Raw genomic sequence first — 15,411 nt, forward strand, 5'->3', positions numbered from 1 at the left:
TAACTTGAAAAGCTAGTGACACAGATAGAAACCACAGGCTGGAGTTATCCAGGGATACGGACCTGGAACTAAAGAGAATCAGCCTTCTGGGTGGCCCTTAGCTCTGCAGTCCTTCACAGGTCAATGGGCTAAGGACACTCCAGTGACAAAAGTTGCAACCCCAGAACTCAGGCCAGTCTAGTACCGGCAGAGTGGAACTCAGACCAGGAATTGGAGTCTTATATATGCAGAGTACAGCTTGCGGAAGTAAGCACTGCTCTGACGCAATACCTGCAACTGGAACCCAGTTAGGAACTTAGGCACTGAGGGACCAGGATAAGAAATACAGATTTGTCTATCACCCCGGCGTTAATACTGTATGGTATAAACTGATCACAGCCCTGGAACCTGCACACCTTCCTCAGCAACAGCCTCAGACAATAAAACACAACATAGGGAGACAAACACCCACTCAGCACAATAGAGAAAATGCTAACCTGAAGTAGATGTGCGGTGAGCCAAGATAACAATAGAGTACTGGATAAGGCTTGGTATTATGGGCGGATTGGGAAGTGGCCCTGGAAAAAACTCTGAGAGAGGCCCTATGGGCGCGTGCCACTATCTCGCGCCCGTAAAAGTTGGTGTGGCCTAATTGCAAGGGGTGTGGCCGAATGTGAAATGCCATGCCTGCAAGCCACTCCCCCCATTTTCTCATGCTTGGGGCATGCCCACCGCTCCAGGAGCGGATATGCATGCCCCAGTCCCTCTCTCCAGTGAATAAGCACAGCAAGCATGTGAATGAGTATTTAATTACCTATATGATTTTTCTGCAGTGGGGAACCTCTGAAGAAATTGATCCTTGCGGCACAGGCAGTTTCTGGAGTTGGTATTCACTATTCATGCAGTGGATCACATGGTCCGGAAGTTCTGCCTGTTTGCACAGTAATAAACCCAATGTCATCAACATGCAACAGCGGTTCAACCAGATAATACAGAAGTCAAAGAAGTGGGATGAATCCCTAGTGAATGCGCAACAAAAAAGCAGCCTAAACAGTGATTCAAATATATAAAATCTCACCAAATTTCAATACAAGTAAATAAAACAAAAAATTATGGGACTCAAAAGAAAAGGCGCTTGTGAAAAAAAGTAATTATTACGTTCCTTGGAAGAGTCAATGTCTGTAGGGTTCTACCTTCTTTGTCTTCCAACATATCATAAAAATAATGAAAAAATATATATGTGTAATACAGTTTTTATATAGATAATGTGGGTGTAGACCATTCTTTATAGTGAAGATGATTCATTAAAATGGGTACAGGTGCACCCCAACTCACACTCGGTGGTGTAGTTACATGCATCAAAAGGTTTGTTTTCTTTTCACTACCGTGTTAAAGAGATATATAACCCCTACCGGAAAGAAATAAGGAAATGACGTACCCAACTCACTGTCAGAGTGTAGGGATAAAATACATCAAGGTATCTTTATAAAACCTCCACAAATGAGAAACGTACCCCACTTACGGTAAGTATGGAAGACTTCAAATGTATAAAGGTTTCTTTATCGAATTTCTTAATGATTTTTCTTCATGTACAGACCCTCTCTCCGTAAGATGTTAATCCCCAAAAAAAGTTTATCAAATCCAAATAAGTATAAAAAATCCAATTTCTACTGCAACATCTCGCTCATAGCAAAGACAGCAACAAGTGATCATATATTAAAAAGTATAATGACCTACAAAAATGGTCAATCATACATGAAAGATGTAGAAAAAATTGTAAGTCCATAAAAAATTATACAAATCCATAAAAAATATGAAAAATAAAAATCCCAAAAGAAATAAAAAAATGGATGCAAACCTGATGTATCAGGACAAAAAGGCTGTTCACACTCGTGGCGCTGTCAACGCATTTCGGCCTGTAGTAGGCCTTTATCAAGACATATGCTGGAATTTCCTGAGAGCTCTTGGAAGCAGGGAAATTGGAGGAAAGAGATACGCCAACTTGAATCCCATCTTACTGCCAGTGCGTCCACGAAGGCTGCTGATGGGTCTCTAGACCTGGACCCGTACCTGGGGGACCTTGTGGTTGTGGTGTGATGCCATGAGATCTATCTCTGGTAGACCCCATTTGTTTACCAGTAGCTGAAACACTCCCGGATGGAGAGACCACTCTCCGGCGTGTATGTTCTAGACTCTTAGAAGTCTGCTTCCCAATTGAGTATTCCCAGAATATTGTCGAGATGGCGGAAGATGACGTTCTGCCTTTTGTCACTTCTTTCATGGCAGCATGACTTCTTGTACCTCCTTGATGATTGAGGTAGGCAACTGTTGTCGGACTGGATCTGGACAGGCCTGCCCTGAAGCAGGTCCTGTGCCCTGACAAGTTCTTTGTATACTGCTTGCAGTTCCAGAATGTTTATTGGCAGATGATTTTCTTGATATGTCCATCTCCCTTGAAAGGTCTGATGACCTGTAACTGCCCCCCATCCGCGAAGACTGGCATCCAGGGTGAGGAGCACCCAATTTGGAATCCAGAACGGGTGACCTTTGTTTAGATGCTCCTTTTCTAGCCACCACAAGAGGGAGTGATGAACCTTTGAGGTGATAAAGATCATCTGGGACTGTATTGAATGATACTGTCCGTTCCACCTGGAGAGAATCAACCTTTGCAGAGGCCTGGAATGGAACGGAGCATAGCCCACCATGTTGAAGGTCGATACCATTGATCCCAGCATCTACATTGCTGACAGAATGGATACTCTTTGCCTGCGTATCAACTTGTGTATCCACATAGATAATGCCACAATGTTGTCCTCTGGCAGAAACATCCTTTGTGCCTGAGATTCTAGCAATGCTCCCAGATAAATCATCTGTGGTGCTGGAGAAAGTGATTTCTTCCAATTGATGATCCAGCCGTGCCTTTGGAGGCAGACTATGGTCAGCTGAAGATGGTGTTGCAACACCCCCGGCGTCTGTGCCAATATCAGAAGGTCATCCAGATACGGCAGTACTTTGACTCCTTGACGCCTGAGATACTGTATGCAGTCATGACCGCCATTATTTTGGTAAATACCCGAGGAGCTGTAGAAAGGCCAAAGCGTAGAGCCTGAAATTGGTAATGTTGCTGAAGGACAGCAAACCTTAAAAATTGTTGGTGGGATGGGATAATTGGAACATGCAGATATGCATCGTGAATATCCAGGGAAACCATGTCATTTCCAGGCTCCATAGCCAAAATAATTGACCGGAAAGTTTCCATGCGGAATTTGGAAACATGGATAAACCTGTTGGAGGGTTTTTAGATTCAATATAGGGCGATATGCCCCATTTGGTATCTGGACCAGAAATAGATTTGAATAATAACCCCTTCCCTGTTGACAAATAAGGACTGGAGTTATCACCCTTGCCTGCATCAGGGAGTGAATTGCTTACTGAAAAGCCAAGGCCCTGCCCACATCTGATGGAGGCTTTGTGGCAAAAAACCTCTGGTGAGGAGTGTCTCCTGAAAGTGAGGGCATACCCCTGAGAGACCACTTCTCGGACCCAGGCATCTGTAGTTGTTTGATACCAACAATCCGCAAACTGAATAAGTTGGCCCCCCACCCTGGAATTCCCCAGGAGGAGGCCCGCTCCATCAGCCCGATGGCTTATTGTCTGGAATAGAGACTGAATGTCTTGTCTGGCCAGACCCCTTAGTTTGACGCACAGACTTACAAAAACTATTTGGCTGTCTTGGTTTTCCACTGAGGACGAAAGACTGAAAAGAAACCTGCTTAGTTCTACAATATGACATAGATGGCAGGCCTGCTGACTTTGAAGCCGCCAGAGTAGAGATTATGCTATCTAGCTCTGCTCCAAAGAGTACCTCTCCATGAAAAAGTTAAGACTTTCAATTCCCTCTTTGATGCTATATCAGCTTTCCAAGATCTTAACCACAGGGCTCTATGTGCCACTATGGATGCTGCTGATGCCTTAGAAGCTAAAATTCCAGCATCCACTGCAGCTCCTCCCATATAGGAAGCTGCTTCCTGTATATGGGAGATATTCATCATCTGTTCTCTGATAGCATCTGGTAGGGAAGTTTCCAATGCCCCAATTCATTCAATTGCTTTAGCTACCCAGGCTCCAGCTATAGCCGGACGGGTAACCGCTCCAGATGAAGAAAAAAATCGCCTTAAGACAAGATTCAATCTTTTGGTCTGCGGAATCTTTCAGAGAAGAAGCCGATGGAATAAGCAATGTATCCTTCTTCATTAGATGTGTTACATGAGCATCCACAGTAGGAGGTATCTCCCACTTAGCGGATACCAAAGGTGGGAATGGGTACAATGATTTTATTCTCTTATCAACATAAAATCACTTACCAGGGTTTCCCCATGCCTCCTCAATATGCTCAGTGAGCTGTTCAGACTCAGGAAACACCGTTTTGACCACCTTTCGGTGGTGATTAAACATAAGAGGCTTCTATGAGTGGGTTCATCATCCTGAATATCTAGGACTGATCTAACCGCACTCACAAAAGAAGTAACATCCACAGTAGATGGATGATCCTCCTCTCCAGAAGTAGACCCTGGTGAAGAATCCTGTGCATTATCAGACTCCTCTGATGAGGTGTCTGAATCCATATGTTGAAAGACTGAGATAAAGACAAATTACTTTTAGGTGCTTTAGTCACTACTGGTCTGTTATCAACATAAGTCAGTGCCATCCACTGACTAGAATGACTATCTACATCCTTTATAGAGGAATGCCCATGAGGTGAAAAGATATGTGCACACCGCATCCAAGGAGGCATCGTTGGAGTAGCCAAACGATCCACCACATGCATCATAACCTGGGACAAAGATGCAACCCAAGATAGCTCTTGCCCAACAACAGGTAAACCGGACTGGTGAGGTGGCTCTTTTAAAACAGACAGCACACAAACCCTCCTTTACGTCCTGTGAGGATATATGCCGTGGCTCTCCCTCCTGCTTCCCTTTTATCTTTTGACATGTTTAAAGTAAAGGCAACAGTAGCAAAGTAATATGACAGCCTTCACAAATTGTAAATGAATGTGAAGCACTCAGAAAGAAGTAATAGTGACATTTATAATTGACAGAAAGAAATCATAGTCAGTCAGCAGCTAGCAAATAGTCACATACAATGCACATGTAATATAATTGCAATGTGCTCAAAATCAACTACAGCAACGCAAAGTAATAGTAGGATATAGAGCACTGTATACCGTAGTCAAGGGAGAGGTATACAGGGAGACTGACCCAGACCCTCCTGAGACCAACAGCTACCAGGTGCACTCCGTAGACCGTGAGCGTCTCATGCACGTGGAGGATAGGCAGAGCAACGCAGACGCGCAAAACCTATTGAACAGGACTGCATCTGGGTTGGGGGAGGAGCTGCTGGGGGAACGCCTACCTCCCCTAAGCTGCATTAAACAACCGGGTACGCTGGCCTCAAAGCAGCAGATATGCGTCTGCTGCCAATCCCCGGCGTCAGACTAGAAGGCCCCGGCTGGTGTAGTAAGGACGCGGACAATCCCTGGCAATTACAGCAGCAGCTTCTGGTGCATCTCTACACTAGAAACAAGGACTGCCACACGTGAATCATCGCCTTAACTGACATCTCCGAACATCCGGTGCAGTCCAGATCGCAGCAGCTAGCTAAGCTCAGCCACGACCTGCCAAAATCACCAGCACAATTACTGATGTTGAGGTCCAGGGGAGGAAGATGGAGTTGCAGCCCTTGCATCTTAATACAGACGCTAAGTACTGCCAAGTAAAATAAATCATAAAATGAAAGTTTAGGACTGCCTAAGCAGTCACCTGTATAAAAGGTGCGCCTGAATCCTGCCACACCAAATGAACAAACTGAAATCCTATCGCTAGGGGCGGGGTATATATGGAGGTGAATCCGGGGCATTCCTCTGAGCCAAAGTTCTTAACTGTTTGGTGCCTGGTCTTCCAACCATAATATCCCCATGGTATCTCCGTGGATCCCAAAGAAGTAAAAAAAAAAAGAATAGCCCCCCCCCCCCCCCAGCTCCACTCCTTTCTTCCCCTCTAGTTGAATTAACCTGATCCCTGCCTGAATCTCCCAGGCAGCCAGCCCCAATTGTTTCCTCTTCACTGTCCCCTCCCCAAGCTGTGAAGTTACAGTTTAGGGGACAGAGTGGAGAGGAGACAGTCTGGGATGGCTGCCTGGGCTCGCAGGCATGGCACCCCTTCACCGCTGTGACTTACCTGCTCTTCCTCTGTCGTGCCTGGTGTATGAAGCAGCACCCTTCCCTGAGTGGGGACGTAAAAGTAGAGCCTCTTTTCATGACAGAGGCGGGCCACGTAACTAGATGTGACAGGCCTAGACAAACGCATAACACATACATCTATACCCCGGTAAATGACAGAGACCGTCAGGTTTCTGTCAGTCTCCGGGCCCGCCAGACAATCAGAGGCCGCTCTACAGTTAGCAGCCGCTGATTGGCTGTGACCCACATGGCTGAGTTTATTTATTTTTATATATACGAACAAGCAGCGCTCGTTGTTTGAAATAGCCAAGTGTATTGAATCAAATCAAGGCTGACGTTTCAGGGCCCGCACGCCCCTTTGCTAGGTAAACACAACAGTGTGGGCATTTCAGTGTGTGTGTGTGTGTGTGTATATATATATATATATATATATATATATATTCTTAATAATTTAAAAAAATTTCACACACACTTTCAAAGTCTCAATAATTAGTAGTCATATATCTTTCCAGCTCAACGTGCATACAAAAAGATAGATCCGTACTCCATTTTTGAAAGGTTCAATCCTGATGCATTTTAATGTGACAGCAAAGAATGCATCAACTTCCTCGGGGGTCTGCCATGCACTGGCCTCCCCAGACATTATATATATATATATATATATATATATATAGCCCTGCTAATTAATCACTCACCTGTTTGGCACTCCTCCCACGTGTCACTAATGCCAGACCCCCATCCGACGGTCACCCGCAGGCAGAACCAACCAGCGCGCCCTCTGATCAGGGGAACGCCGGTCAAACTGCCCTTACATGAGCACAGGCACTTCTTTTCCGCATCCAAATACAGGAGTGAAATACCGTCTCCAGCACAGGATGTCATGTGACATGAAATTCATTACGTAATTCAATGCCCTTGTAAACTCCTCTACGTGGGTAAAACCATTCGCATGGTTAATGAACGTTTAGCCATGCATCGTTTGGCGATCAAAAGAGCAATGTCTTATTGATCAAGGTACTCCACCAGTGGCCAAACATTTCGCGAGTAGTGGACAAGTAATTAAGTATACTACGAATTTAGATGTACAAGAAAGCACATAGTTAATATTAAATTTTTTTACCAGAATGCGGATGTTTAAAAGAGGAGCCGACCTCTAGGTAACCACAAGTGACACATGATGGACACCTATAGCAACCTGGTTTCTTATACATAGTAAGTTGGTCACGAGCTACTAGAGGAGTAATGTCAGTTTTCACTAGCATATCCTTTAAGTTACGCCCCCTCTTGTAACTAATTAAAGGTTTAGTAGTAGTACGTCGACTCTGAAGATCTTTGTCAGTGGTAATTATTGGCCACAAGGACCTCGCCGCTTCAGAAATGACAGGGCTCGCCAAAGTAAACTCTGTAACAAACGGGATATGTGACTGTGTTGTTTGCTTCTTTTTGACACTAAGTAATTGTTCTCTAGATAATTTCAATACCTCTCTATATATATATATATATATATATATATATATATATATATTACACACACACACACACACAAGCGGAAGTGCCCGGCGTTGCCCAAATTTAAGTCTTCAAGTTATTACGTTTTATTAGATCATCTCCAAGAGCCGGCTCGTCCTATGCTTGTGAATGGGACCCGGGTTGCATCAACCCGGGCAGTGCTTAAAGTGGTCCTAGAAACGTGGTGGAACTTGCCTCCCCCCCCCCACCCTTGGCGCTATCTTAATAAATGGACAGCACATGCCGTAGGCCCCTTACACAATGCCCGCAGCAGTAGTGCCCCTTATGAAATGCCCACTGTAGAGGTACCCCTTACGCAATATCCCAAGTAGTGATGCCCCTTATGCAGAGCCCACAGTGGACCACTGTGCACCCCTTGTAATACCATAATCAAGTGCTTGCTGACCAGCTATTTAAATCTTTGACCTTACCCAAACTAATTCAGTCACATTTAACTTAAAACCACATAATTCTTCATAACTCCCCCTGCGGAGTGACTACCTAAGATATGGTGTGTTCACATTAATATTTGCTATTTTAGCTATCATATGATTATAAATATCCTGCGTTTGTGATGACGGGTGGTTGAGGAGAAGTTTCATTTCTTGGAGTGATTTGAAAATCGTGCCAAACCTGTGAAAAGAGTTGATATATCTTTATGGAAATTGGACGCTCCTAGTGATTATAGTTATATTAAGGTTACGTCTAAAACCACATAAGACTTTTTAATCTCTGCTTATGTCTATCTTTGCAGACAGACAATTCTGCCGTTTGCTTAGCTGCAAACACATACAAAGGGTTATGCAAGCTGCATGTCCTGGTGACAAAGTCACCATAACTGAAGGAACATATAGGTTGGCTCTACCCCAGACACATCTGCTCAGGATTTCCTGACTTTGTTAATCAGCTAGTGGAAAACTTTGCCTAGCTCTTAATTCAATCACCTGTGCTATTATGACAGGACTTTAACCAAAAGGGCTTCCACTTAAAAATAATCGTTATCCTACGCGTCATAGGAATTAGCATCCTATAGATCTGTGGGAATGGGTATGTAATGGGCGGCTAATCAGCCACCGGATGAAATACCGACACCGGAAGCCTGAACGCTCTACATCCCGACTGGGACTGGTAAGTACCCTAACCCCCTCCCCCCTGTAGCCCCCACTAACGCTCCCTTAGTGGTGCCTAAGCCTAACCCCCCCTTCCCACACCCTAAACCTAACCCTCCCGAGGGGGTGCCTAACCTTTACCGGATGGTGCCTATCCCTAACCTCCCCCAGGGGTCCCTAAAGCTATCCCTTTCCCCCTGCGGCTTACACCTAAAATACCCCACTTAACTTCGTAGGGCATGGCGGCTGTCGGGATTTAGGCGTCAGGCTACAGATAGGCGTCGGGATTTAGACGCCTATCTTTAATCCCAAAGCGGGCTTTCCGAGTCGGGATTCTGGTGTCCGGCATTCCGGACGCCGGTAACTTGACTATACCCGATCTGTGAGGGGCCAGAGTTTTAACAGCATTAAAAAAAAAAAAAAACATAATTCACCATATAATAAAATCTATATTTCTCTACATCATCCATACATGTCAAGAAACTGGTGCTTGGGAGCCACGTTATGCCAGAGGTTCCAAACTCCGTCATTACAGTGGGTTTTAGGGATATCCATACTTGAGTCCAGATGGTTAAATCAAATTAACTGAGGTTGTAATTAAGTCACCTGTGCTCAAGCATGAATATCCTTAAAACCTGGACTGTAATGGCCGAGTTTGTAAACCTCTGTGTTATGCACTACTACCAACTACTACTTAATGCTTTTTGTATATCTGAAACAGACCAATTCTATCTCAGTGGACCTCAAGCACTACAGTCTTTATTATCGTATGTTTACTGTTAGCATTTTAAAAATGGAGTATCAATTTATAAAGACTACAGAATAAAATATTTATATAGTAATATGTGTCGTCTAACATGTAGAAACATATGAATTGGTTAATAAAGAAAAATACACATTTCCAGGAAAACCACTTTCAGTACAAATCTTTACAAAACAGAGACTATTTAAATTTGTTTAATTTGGCAATTATGTTGTTCCTCTCTAATAACCCACCTTTTTTTCTGTCACTTTATATATAAAGATTATATTTAGTCATTTCAAAAGTTCCTGTGGTTACTGACTAAAACAAATAGGTGACAAATATACCTATTTATGCAACACATTTTGTACACAGGTACATTTTTATAGATCTTGTGGTTGCTTTGTTTTAAATATTTTAAAGCCGGCCATACACCTGCACGATTTCGGGCCGATTGCTGATTTTCGATGAGTCAGAAGATGGATCTTGTGAAGATCGTGTATTATTTTAGTAAGATAAGACCTGATGCGCGCTCCCGCAGCTCCTAGAATCGGATCTTATGATCAGATGTGCAGCACATCTTGTCCATCGTATCGTGTGCAGATCGTGTCGTTTATTTTGTTCATATGATCCATCGTGCAGCAATTCAAGTCATTTCAATCACTGTTTCCCTTATGAGCCTGTGAGCCATAGGATCGATCTTACGACAGATCGTGTGCTAAGAAAAACAACAAACGTGCTGCCAGCGAGGTCCGGGGAGTCGGATGGTGAATACAAATGTTCAATTTTAAAAGGATACAAGGTTTGTAGTTACAAGTGCCCAAGCTTTACGGACTCTTCGTGAACCTCTATTGCATAAACGACTAAGCTTGCAGAAATACTATATTTTATTTATCGAGCAAGCAACATAATGGTAGTAGGGGGAGTTTTTATGGTAATTGTTTGCCACGCAAAGGGCCGCATGGCCATTTACACTTAAATTTTTCACTAGATCAAAGCTGTCTAAACTGGCTCTTGTACTTTATATAAAATATTTTGTGCATTTAGAGACGAACTATGCGCAATAACACATTTCACATACATTGCAACCATTACTAAAGTGGATATGGACGCTGCACTTTTTAAAGTAACAAACCGTTAATGAGTCCTACTGCAAAACAGCATGTTCTAAATTCCACCTTAACAAGCAAGTGTTACCCCTTCTACAGATAAATAAAGCCCTATAGTAGCCTGGGTTGTGCATGTTTATGGACGTCTGGAGTGTCAACCCTCTCCCCGCTAGTCCCATCATAATGGAGAAATGGTCCCCTAAGATCCTTCTGCCATATAGACACCAGCCCTGTTCTAACTAACCTGAGGCTGGTTTTCACTATAGCAGGGAACAGTGCTCATCTCCCAGTCTAGCACTGGCCGATTTAGGCGGTATATGCAAGCTGCTCGTTAATTTGGGTCTACATATTACACTGCTGGAGAAGGGTATTTCTGGGTGCAATCCAATAAATATAGTAAAAAGCACACAAAAGTGTCATATGTAATAAAACAGGCCTAATGTCTAATTTTCATTAATGAAACCCAAGAACAAAAAGGTATTTTATTAGAAAAACAATCATTAATTTAGTTGAAAGTGATGGTACTAAAGGGATAAGAGGCTGGGATCTGACATTACTTGTACACTTTCGTGCAGGGCAACATCTTAATATATTTCTATACACACTGACGCATAATTTTACACTGCAGCGACTGTTCCAGTATGAGAAGGAGGTGTGCACCATCACATGTGCGAGGCGGACCAATGGGTGGCCGTGGTGCAGAGCTAAAGTGCATCAGGTGTGCATTTATAAAATACCTCCTGAAGTACTCGGAAACCAATGGACAGGTCACCACCAGAAACATTGTTCTCTAATCGTCACTTTAGTTAGAAAATACACTACTTTTTGTAATTATAGGATTTTTCTTTTCTGTTTTGAAGAGATTTTTTTTTTTTAAGTGAATTACTTTTAATGCAATAGTTTTGCACTTACAGTTTCTGGTCACAGATGTAAATATACCAAATACTGAAACCTGATGTGAAGCAGACCATGAATGAGGACTTTCATCCATTGTCAGCTCCGAAACTTTGTCTTAAATAACCAATATACTATAGACACTGTGGTTATGAATAGGTTTATTAAATACACCAAATACAAATGGTCAGTCACTCACCAATGTTCCACTCAAAACTAATTTGTAAACATATAAGGTTGGGTTTGTGGCTGGATTGCATAAAGGGGCAATACACAGAGCTGAAGCATTAACAACATTAATGGATACAGTACAACAAGCAACTCTCCTCATAATGGTTATGAACGACATAGAAATGCCAATGTAATGTAATGCTGGGATAAGTATCCAACAAAAAGCTGGTATTAAATCTCCTGTTTTAACCCAAAACCTCAGAATTCATAAATATAAAACACAAAGCAGACAACCATATTATGTGATTGTTTATGTTTAAAACACTTTGGAAATTTTAAACAGTGTGTATAAGACTAGAATAGCACAGATGTAAAGTGCTGGTAAAACCAATCAAATTAAAAGGTTGTCTGTCAGTCTGGTTCTATTTGTTGTTCCCTTATGACTAATGTAGCAGCACTTGTGCTCCTCACTCATGCCGAACTCGTGCCAAAGCTACATAAAAGTTACTCTTCTCCTCCAGACTGTGCCAGCCAATAGGTCCCACTTCGCAGTCTGCACAGACCAGGAACTTTACACTTCCCACATCTTTGGTGAATCCAACATTGTCAAAAGTGAACATATCATGTACCAGCCAGTGCTCAACAAGAAGCTCACAATCTGGATGAGGACCTTCAGCCAAAGAGGCTTTTTTTTTCATTGAAGGCAGAAGGAGCTACGAAAAAATAATTAAAGACAAAAAAGGGTATTATTATCAGCCTTTTTGGCTTTGCAGAGTCGCATTGCGCAGAAGGACATTGCATTACACAGCAGCCTGTTGCTAGCAGTGGTAGGATGCCAGCAAGAAGCTCCTGAGGAGGTTACGGTAAATACCAGCGGTATATTCATTAGTATCACTGTGATACTAAATTTAAGCCCAGATTTATCAACGAGTGGAATTCTTGTTACTAATCTTAAATGGTGCTCTAACTAATCTGCTCCTGTCATGTATTTGAAAAATTACAATTGCAGCCGATTGGTTAGAACATCAAGAAAATCACTTGTTGATAAATCTGGGCTGAAAGATGCTGATAGCTTTAAGGGCCCCATTTATCAACGATCCTAACCACCAGCGCATGTTTTATTTAGAATCACAGTAATACAAACGAATATGCCAGTGGTATTCATTATTACTTATCTTGCCGGCAGGTCCAGCGACATCCCCCTCGTTTCAGGCATCCTCTGCTCAGCTGCTGGCAGCCTATTGCTGCCAGCGATGGGCTTCTAGTTCATGTACGACAGTCAGTTTGCGCACGTGTATGTTTCACCCAGTGGGGACTAGGCAGTGGTCCTGGAAGGCTTCACTGAAGCCAGAAAGCTGCTGCCAGGTCCACATTACTGGCAAAGACACCGTATCGCTCCTACCAACTAAAGATAGCGAGAGCGATATAGTGACACACAGCGGTAATCTTAAACTGCGTACTAAACAATATCCTCACTGAGCGATATCGTTTAGTGGTTTCCCAGCAGTGTTGAGCTCAATGTCGTTAACGACAATGAGCACACACACTGAGCGATATCATTAATGATATTGTTCGGTACCGGCACCCTCCTTCATCCCCGAACCTGCACAACCTGACGATATCGTCAGGTTGGACTGCAGGTTTGGGCGATGAACAATGTCGTTAATGACCAACGGGAGCGCGCATCGCTGGTCGTTGACGACATACACACCGACTGATACTGTGAACGATTGAACAATATCATTATCGTCCAATCACTCATAATATCGGCTAGTGTGTACGTGGCTTTTGATTAGTGCCATTTGTTAAATATTGAAAAGGGTGACAAAGTATCGTTGATAATTGAAGCCCTATCAGTGGAGCTGAAAGTAAAGATGAGACAATCATGATTGTGGACTTTAAAGTTGTTTTAACTATTTACCAATTATTATACCCTTTGGATAAATAGTGCAGCCTTTGAGGATGCAGTAATCTGTTATTCTTAAAAAGCTACAGTGGCTGGCTGAGTTCCCTCTCAGGAGTTGCACTTAAAACCCCAATAATGTACAGACAGCAGCACTCTGTACCCTCATCTCTGCTAGCCAGGCTATGGAACATGCAGGGATTGGATCAGCGATAGTTTCTGACCTCTCTCTTCGTCAGTGTGGCCATCCCTGCCGACAGGACCAGGCAGCCGCAGCACTGGCACAGCACCGCACGCGAGTTCTTCCCATCAGCGGACACCAGCGCCCCGTCCATGTTAAACTGGAACACACACACTCACAACGCCCGAAAATGATGACAGAGCAGTCATGTGATCCAGAGCATTCGTGACTTCACTGTATCATGTGACCGCTGGTAGAGGCAGGATGACGGAGAATGGGTGCGCTGCGCCGTGTAGAAGACGAAGTGCTGTTATACTGCATAACTGCTGCTGCATGTAATTGCGGGCCACGCCCACTATAGTGTGACAGAGTAGGATTTTAAATATATGTATTGTATACCCATTAAAAGTGACAGGATGGATCAGCACACACATGCAGCTCAGTGAAGAAAAGTACTTTATTGATGACAAAATAAGACTTCACTTGTGAGAACCCAACGTCCCTTTAAATCTAAAGTTACATGATTGCCCCAAAACCATGTACAGTACATTTTGATTGAAACGGACGCTGTGCTTTGTGGGATTGACCCTCTAAAATATGTAACAGATGCCTTAAATTTAAGGATCCTGATTCCTACCAGTGCTGACAAAGGTCCCAGCGTGGACCGAAACGTTGGTATGTGACAACTGGTATGCTTAACCTGGAATACAACTTCTTTTTGCTGCAATTGTATAAACTGGAGAGTAATTCCTATTTGGAAATCGCTTGTGGTATATATACAATACATATGCAGAATTGGTGTTTAGGGGTGCAGGCTTAAAAAAAATAGCCTGCACCCCTGAGATTGACATTTAAAAAAGAACTGTGTCAAAAAAAGTTAAAAAAAAAATAGGGACACCCCAAAAAATAAATTAAAAAATTGGGGTGCAAAAAAAAAAAAAGGGGGAAAAATTGTTAAACAATAGGGAAATAGGTTCAGGGCTATTCTGCAAGTATGCGGCAGATGTTTTCTAGAATAGAATTATAGCGGCAGGTGCACAAATGCAGAATTTTTAAAAACTGACTTTAGGGACTTAAAAATATGCTAGTACCCATTTTCATGTACCCCAAATTTGATGGGACCACTTAAAAAAACGAAAAAAATAACCTAAGTGCTCTTCTGCATCACTTCTTCAATGTCGGGGAAAAAAGCACCTGCTGCAGCTATTTAAATCCCCGACTTTCAATTAAAGGCTAAAACGGGGGTATCCATAGTGTTCCCCCATGTTTTTACAACTTTAGGGGGGTCTTACAATTATTTTAAGGAAAAATTCGTAACTTTACGCAAATCCAACTTCGGAGTTTCCCGTTTTCGTTAACTTTATTTTGAATACGGGGATGAGCGGGAGCGCGCACCATACCTTTACGCAGAAAAAAACTCCGATATGAAACGTTAACTTCGCCAGGGAAGTTAACCTTTCATATTGAATACCCCTCTAAGGGGCATATTCAATTAGAAGCGAAAAGTCGGAAAGGTTTCGCCTGCCATACTTTTCGCCGACTTCGTGTGTTTTGGAGGCGGAAACTTTTAGTG

At 43.0% G+C, this 15,411-nt stretch overlaps 1 protein-coding gene across 1 annotated transcript; it reads right to left on the reverse strand.

Moving 5' to 3' along the window:
- Window positions 1-11,727: 11,727 nt before the first annotated feature.
- On the reverse strand, window positions 11,728-14,117 carry RABIF (RAB interacting factor). Its single transcript, XM_088451155.1, has 2 exons — window positions 13,882-14,117; window positions 11,728-12,467 (listed from the first exon to the last, which is right to left on the reverse strand). Exons 1-2 carry the CDS (start codon window positions 13,990-13,992, stop codon window positions 12,222-12,224), a joined length of 357 nt encoding a protein of 118 aa, XP_088307281.1. The 5' UTR covers window positions 13,993-14,117; the 3' UTR covers window positions 11,728-12,221.
- Window positions 14,118-15,411: the final 1,294 nt, after the last annotated feature.

This window comes from Taudactylus pleione, unplaced genomic scaffold, assembly GCF_031769625.1.
Source record: "Taudactylus pleione unplaced genomic scaffold, aTauple2 ptg000538l, whole genome shotgun sequence".
NCBI lineage: Eukaryota > Metazoa > Chordata > Amphibia > Anura > Myobatrachidae > Taudactylus > Taudactylus pleione.

Bases quoted from the DNA above. Each gene is read 5' to 3' on its own strand.
- RABIF (XM_088451155.1), bottom strand. From the start codon at position 13,992: ATGGACGGGGCGCTGGTGTCCGCTGATGGGAAGAACTCGCGTGCGGTG. The intron at 12,468-13,881 runs GTCAGAAACTAT...ATTTTTTCGTAG, and splicing joins CCACACTGACGAAGAGAGAG to CTCCTTCTGCCTTCAATGAA.